General features: G+C 48.5%; 1 protein-coding gene across 1 annotated transcript in view; it reads left to right on the forward strand.

Moving 5' to 3' along the window:
• The window catches only part of HEPACAM (hepatic and glial cell adhesion molecule), a 9,699-nt gene that overhangs the window by 2,502 nt on the left and 115 nt on the right, over positions 1–7,082 (forward strand). The window contains exons 2-7 of the mRNA XM_006775104.2: positions 3,331–3,672; positions 4,445–4,726; positions 4,984–5,083; positions 5,555–5,784; positions 5,928–5,998; positions 7,046–7,080. Coding sequence (XP_006775167.1) covers positions 3,331–3,672; positions 4,445–4,726; positions 4,984–5,083; positions 5,555–5,784; positions 5,928–5,998; positions 7,046–7,080 — 1,060 coding nt within the window. The remainder of the gene's footprint in view (positions 1–3,330; positions 3,673–4,444; positions 4,727–4,983; positions 5,084–5,554; positions 5,785–5,927; positions 5,999–7,045; positions 7,081–7,082) is intronic.

Genomic DNA, 7,082 nt, shown 5'->3' on the forward strand with positions numbered 1-7,082 from the left:
AGTTGTCTCTCTCTGTGTCTCTCCCCCTCCCTTCCACTCTCTCTAAAAATCAATGGAAACATATCCTCAGGTGAGGATTAACAAAAAAAAGGGAGAAAAGGAGGGAAGTTCTAATTTACAGTAGAAGGCCAATTTATGGATGACAGTATTAGAAAATCACCTTGCGTCAAACTGTTTTAGGTAAAATCTTCAATGAGTGCTAAGACTTGTGGGTGAACAAATGATAAGAAACAATAGATTTGCCCAATTCTCAAGGTGTGATAGCCAACCTCCAAGACAGTTCCCAATGATCTTTGCCCCTAGGTCAGGGGTCCTCAAACTTTTTAAACAGGGGGCCAGTTCACTGTCCCTCAGACCGTTGGAGGGTCGGACTATAGTTAAAAAAAAAACTATGAACAAATTCCTATGCACACTGCACATATCTTATTTTGAAGTAAAAAAAACCAAATGTTTTCGGCGGGCCGCATATGGCCCGCGGGCCGTAGTTTGAGGACCCCTGCAAAGTGTGGGAGAATTAATAAATATAACAAAAAATTCTAAATATAAACTATGCTAATAAAATATTAGTTATGACCTATGACAGGTAAGAAATCAGTGCAGGGTCAGGCCATTGTACTGCTGTGATCTGAGAGCAATAAAGAGCTGACATTCTATAAGAAATTTCTGCCATCTTCAATATATCAATTAGGAAAATGCCAACTTCTTTGACAAATAAATTCCAAAATTTAAGTTACTGGTGTTAACCATATAGTGGTATGATGAAGTTCCAGGTAGGCCTGGGATAAGGAAGGACTCTGCTCCATGAAGCTTTTCAGGGACAAAGATAATGGAGCTGTCAACTTCGACATGTGTTTCCAGTGGTCACCCTGAGATTTCTCTCCATTTCTTCTAGGTAGAAAAAAAATTTAAGTGGGTGTGGGGGCTCCTAAACCAGCGTATAGAGCAGTGATGGCGAACCTATGACACGCGTGTCAGAGGTGACACGCACACTCATTTTTTTGGTTGATTTTTCTTTGTTAAATGGTATTTAAATATATAAAATAAATATCAAAAATATAAGTTTTTGTTTTACTATGGTTGCAAATACCAAAAAATTTCTATATGTGACACGGCACCAGAGTTAAGTTAGGGTTTTTCAAAATGCTGACACGCCGAGCTCAAAAGGTTCGCCATCACTGGTATAGAGGGTACCTATCACTTTCACTAGTTCATCAGCTAGAACGCAGTCACCTGGCCAAACCTAACATCAAGGGAGGCTGGAAAATATCGTTTTTAAGATTGGCACTAAAAGGGGAGCTTGGACCATGTCACCCAAGCTCCCAAAGATTTACCTTAATCCCTTGTGCTTATGGCAGCAACCACCAAGCCAGGCTCAGATAAGTAACACTCAATATTTAATGCTCTGTCCCTAATATAGATTAATAAAATTTTCCTAAATTCGTCACAGCCCAACTCGTGGAACATGCAACTAAGGCTTTCCTAGAGGCCCGGACAGTATTTTACAGACATACACCCAGCATGCCACAAATCTAGATAATCTGATCTGCAAGATTTTACTCTTTGGGATCTTCTAACTATTCCATCCTCTAAGGACCCAAAAAGAAGAAGTCCCTTGCCTGGGTTCCATCCTTCTAGCCCTAAAATCCCCTTCACATGGTAATTGGAAACTTTTGCCAAGCAAAATTAGCACATAAAAATGAGTAGATGGTGGTGTCTTCAAAGGAAGAGGCTATTAAGGGAATCCGAGGCTATTGGCAGATACATTCTTGTGCTTTACAGCTTGACATTGCTTGGTGTCACAGGAGGTCAAAATCCTACTTGATGAAGGCCGCCTACCCGACCCAGTGCGGCACTGTTTAAGTTGATCAGTCAATTTCCTTTTGTTCAGCCTTGGGTGGGAACAGACACTTCCTACCTAACGATGCCTCAGAGGCGGGAGGACAGTAATTAAGTTAATCACTTCTCAAGGTTGAATAGTCCTAGTCCCTTTTATTTCTACTGTGGATCACACTTGTTAGCCACTTCCTCATTTCTGTGTCCTGCTTTGGCTCCTGTCCCAGTTCTCTGTGTCCCTTGAAAGTTGTGGAACCCTGAGCTTAATACAGAGTCCAGTTTTGGCAAGAATTTTGGGAAACAGGGTTTCCTTGGCAAAATGCTCTCTTTGTCAGCTTCTGAGAAAGACTGCTCCATTCACTTCTGAACACCCATACATACCCCTGTGAGACATGGTGGGAGGAAGACTCCCACCTAGAGGAGAGTAAGGCCTAGGGCAATGGACGGCAAACTCATTAGTCAACAGAGCCAAATATCAACAGTACAACGATTGAAATTTCTTTTGAGAGCCAAATTTTTTAAACTTAAACTATATAGGTAGGTACATTGTTATTAACTTAATTAGGGTACTCCTAAGGCTTAGGAAGAGCCACACTCAAGGGGCCAAAGAGCCACATGTGGCTCTCGAGCTGTAGTTTGCCGACCACGGGCCTAGGGCAATCCATATGCTATAGCAGCTTCTCAGTGTTTTCATCCTGAGGAACCAGGTTTAATTGGCAGAAAGAGCAGGTGGAGACCAATCTTACAAGGCCTTCTGATCCCAAACTTTTTGTTTTACTCATCCTAAATCCCTCTTCTAAAGGGAATACAAATTGGGCTGGAGTTGGGTGAGTTTCCAAAATCATCTACCCCGTTGCAGGACTGTTTTGCACTGGGTAGGCCTGGTAAGATGCTACGTGCAGCTGGGGCAAGGATAGGAGAGGCTCTTGGTTTAACTGGAAGGTGGCCCAGTTGTCTTCAGACCCCTAAACTTCCCCTTGAGTGCACCATCATGTGACATACTCCTTTCTTTGTGAATCTATGTCCCCATGCTTTCTCCATCACCCAACCCCACCTCACTCTCCCAATTTTCAATCAAGAAAACCTGACAAATTCACCCTAAGATCCAATGACTTATAAGCTACAGAGGATAAAAGATGTTTGTCTGTTTTGCTCAATGATATACCCCAAGGATACAGAACAGTGCCTGGCACATGGTAAGTGCTCAATAAATATTTCTGTAAGTGGTGTGGGTGAGCTGGACTCTTCCAGAGGAAAACTACCAGAGGCAGAGGGCCAGATGGAAGAAGAGTGAAGGGCAATGGGATGGGTGTGAGGGATGGTGAAGGAGCAGAGGGGCCCAGAGCTACAAGGGGGAGAAGAGAAGGCAGCAGAGTAAGAAGGAAGAACACCTGTGAAGGGCGCAGAATGAATGGAGAGACTTGCAGAGATCAGAGGAATTAAAGGTGGGAGCCAAGGGGCTGATGCCGCCCTCTCCGCACGGGCCTCTGTTCACAGGGCCCCTGCAGGGGGTGAACATCACCAGCCAGGTCCGCCTGATCCATGGCACGGTGGGGAAGTCCGCACTGCTCTCCGTGCAGTACAGCAGCACCAGCAGCGACAAGCCCGTGGTGAAGTGGCAGCTGAAGCGGGACAAGCCCGTGACCGTGGTGCAGTCCATTGGCACAGAGGTCATCGGCAACCTGCGCGCTGACTATCGAGACCGCATCCGCCTCTTTGAAAATGGCTCCCTGCTCCTCAGCGACCTGCAGCTCACCGATGAGGGCATCTATGAGGTGGAGATCTCCATCACGGATGACACCTTCACCGGGGAGAAGACCATCAACCTCACTGTGGATGGTAAAGCGCTCTGGCAGGGGAGGAGGTGGGCTGGGCCTGAGACTGGGGCAGGGTCTGTTAGGCCCTGGAACACCAACACAAAAGCCACTTGGGAGGTGAGAGGAAGCCAGTTGGACATTAGCAGTTAGCAGGCAGGCTACAGTAAACGGGTAAAGAGTGCTTACGATATTCCAGAAACTATTTTAAGTGCTTTGCATATATTGACTCTTAATGCTCACAATAATCTAGGGATAGTAAATATCATTATCCCCATTTGCAGAAGAGGAAACTGAGGCACAAAAAGGCTGAGTAACTTGCCTAAGTCTTGCAGCTAGTAAGTGATTGAGCCAATATTTGAACCCAGGCAGCTGGACCTAGTCTTAGTTGTGCCACACTGGGTCAGTTTAAGACATCTTAGGAAGGTATTTGGGGAAAAGGGGAGGGACGGTCCATGAGGGTGGGGACCATGGCTGCCTTGTTCAGTATGGTACCTCCTGTGCTTAGTAAGTACTCGATAAATAGCTGATACATAAATGAGTGAATGGGGACATCTGTAATACTTTCAACAATAAAGATAAATTAAAAATAAATCAATTAATAAATGAGTGAGTGAAGGAATGAATAAATGAATGAATGGATGGATGGTGGTCAAGAACTTGACTAATGATCTCTGAAGGGCCTCTCTGATCACTAACTGTGTTGTGTTGTGTTGAAGGTAGAAAGGTAGGAAGGCGGGAGGAGCTTTTGGCCCCTGGCTCACAGCGTACCCCCACCCCCACCCCCCCGGGCTCAGTGCCCATTTCGAGGCCACAGGTGTTAGTGGCTTCGACCACTGTGTTGGAGCTCAGTGAGGCCTTCACCCTGAACTGCTCCCATGAGAACGGCACCAAGCCCAGCTACACCTGGCTGAAGGACGGCAAGCCCCTCCTCAATGACTCGCGAATGCTCCTGTCCTCCGACCAGAAGGTGCTCACCATCACGCGCGTGCTCATGGAGGATGACGACCTGTACAGCTGTGTGGTGGAGAACCCCATCAGCCAGGGCCGCAGCCTGCCCATCAAAATCACCGTGTACAGTGAGTCGCCCTGCCTGCCCTCCCTTCAGGGCTCAAAACCCATGAGGGGCTACAGACATCCCCGACAGAGGGAGAGAGAGGCAGAGATGGGCCCGCTCTCCATGGAGAACAGCAACAGGGGGGAAGTGGGCCCTGGGCAAGCTCTGCCAGGAGCCAGCCATGCTGCTCGGGGCTCCTTTTCTCTTCCACCTGCTGCAGGAAGCTCTCCGCACCACACCCGGAGTCTCTCTCACTTCTCTGCCTTTCTCTCTCTCTAGAAAGAAGCTCCCTCTACATCATCTTGTCCACCGGAGGCATCTTCCTCCTTGTGACCTTGGTGACAGTGTGTGCCTGCTGGAAACCCTCCAAAAAGTCTAGGTAACCCCTCAAGTTCCTCACTCTGAGCCTCCTAATCCTTCGAGCTCTCTTCTTTTCGAAGTCTCTTTAAATGCCTTTCCTCCCAGGGCCCTGCACTTCTTCCCAGGAGATCCATCTCACCACTGTGTGTACAGTGCATGGGACCACCTCCTGCGCTCACAACCCCCTCAATGACCCACACTGTTAATGGTTTCACTCGCAGGGCACCTTTCACGGGCTAGGCACTGTGGTTGTGGTTAGCACCCTACCCTTTAAGTATCATTACCCACAGATTACAGATAAAGACACAGAGACTCAAATTGTCCACAGTCACAATGCCAGCGGCAAACTTAGATTTGACTCCTTCCAGCCCATCCTCCTGTTATCAGGCCCTTTTTACAGCCATCCACTCGCCCTTGTCCCCACCCCCAGACCTCCTCCTGCTCACCACACTCAGCAACTCTGCTCATGGGGTGCCGGGTTGATTTGCAGAAAGAAGAAGAAACTGGAAAAACAAAACTCCCTGGAATATATGGATCAGAATGACGACAGCCTGAAGCCAGAAGGTGAGCTCCCAGTGGCCCACTCGCCCAACCCATCCTCACTCAGATCAGTGGGCTTCTGGGAAAAGGCAGAACTGGGCCTCAAGGAAGCCGGCTCTGCAGGGCCCCTTCCTCCACCAACTGCCCGAAGACTGCAGAGCAGGGAGAGGTGCGGCCAAGGTAGGACCCCGCGTGCGTGGCTGATCCTTTGGTGGAGGTTGTGGCGGGACCTTGACCGGCCACTTGGGGAGCAGAACGTAGGTGCTGGCTGGTGGGGCGGGTTCTGGATCGGGGCCAGCCACCCCATTCTTTGCCCTGTGCAGCAGACACCCTCCCCCGAAGTGGAGAGCAAGAGCGGAAGAACCCCATGGCGCTCTATGTTCTGAAGGACAAGGTGAGCAGCTGTAGACCGGGTGCCTCACTAACACCAATGAGCCCCTACCACGTCATGGTGCTAGATGTGTATATCCCTGTATAGTACGCAGAATGACCTGAGAAATAGGTGTGTCGTCCCCATTTTACAGGTTAGGAAAATAAGGCTGATGCAGCTGAAGGGACTTGGCCAGGATCAACCAAGAAAATAAGGAGCAGGTCTAGGCCAGTGGTCGGCAAACCACGGCTCGCGAGCCACATGCGGCTCTTTGGCCCCTTGAGTGTGGCTCTTCCACAAAATACCACGTGCGGGTGCGCACATACAGTGCGAAGTTGACTTAAAACTTTGAAGTTTTTTAAGTTAATTTTAGGGAACGTTGTGGAGTGAAAGAAGATGTAGTGTCGAGGATGGAGAAAGGTATATTGAGATGGTGTGGACATACAGAGAGGATGAACGAAAGGAGATAGATGAAACAAGTACACAAGACGAGTGTGGATGGGAGAGTTGGAAGGGGTTGACCTCAGCGAACGTACCTCGATCAGATTGAGGACGTTTTTAGCAAAGGCCAGCTTAGGAGTATCCTAATGAAGTTAATAACAATGTACCTACCTATATAGTTGAAGTTTAAAAAATTTGGCTTTCCAAAGAAATTTCGATCGTTGTGCTGTTGATATTTGGCTCTGTTGACTGATGAGTTTGCCGACCACTGGTCTAGGCCTTTAGTTCAGGTCTTTGAACATCAGCTCCGGTCATTTCCCCTCTGTTCCACTAACCTGCCCCGGGCTATCCTAGACAGGTGGAAAGAGGACAATAAGGAACAAAGCACTCAAGTTAATGCATTTCACTGTTTACTGAGCACCTATTATCTGCCAGGCATCATGCTAAGTGTCTTATATTGGGGGGGTTGGGAGACAGGGTGGGGAACCAGACCTCCATCAGCCCTCTTCCCAGAGGTGGGAGTGTGGAGGGAATTACCTCCTTCACTTAGGTTTGCCCAGCGCCCCTTGAACACCAGTCGCGCCCCTAAACCGGGCCGCTGTCCGCTGACCCTGGCGCGTGTCCTTGCAGGACGCCCAGGAGCCCGGGGAGGAGCCAGCTCCGGAGC

Source organism: Myotis davidii, unplaced genomic scaffold (genome assembly GCF_000327345.1).
Source record: "Myotis davidii unplaced genomic scaffold, ASM32734v1 scaffold148, whole genome shotgun sequence".
Lineage (NCBI taxonomy): Eukaryota > Metazoa > Chordata > Mammalia > Chiroptera > Vespertilionidae > Myotis > Myotis davidii.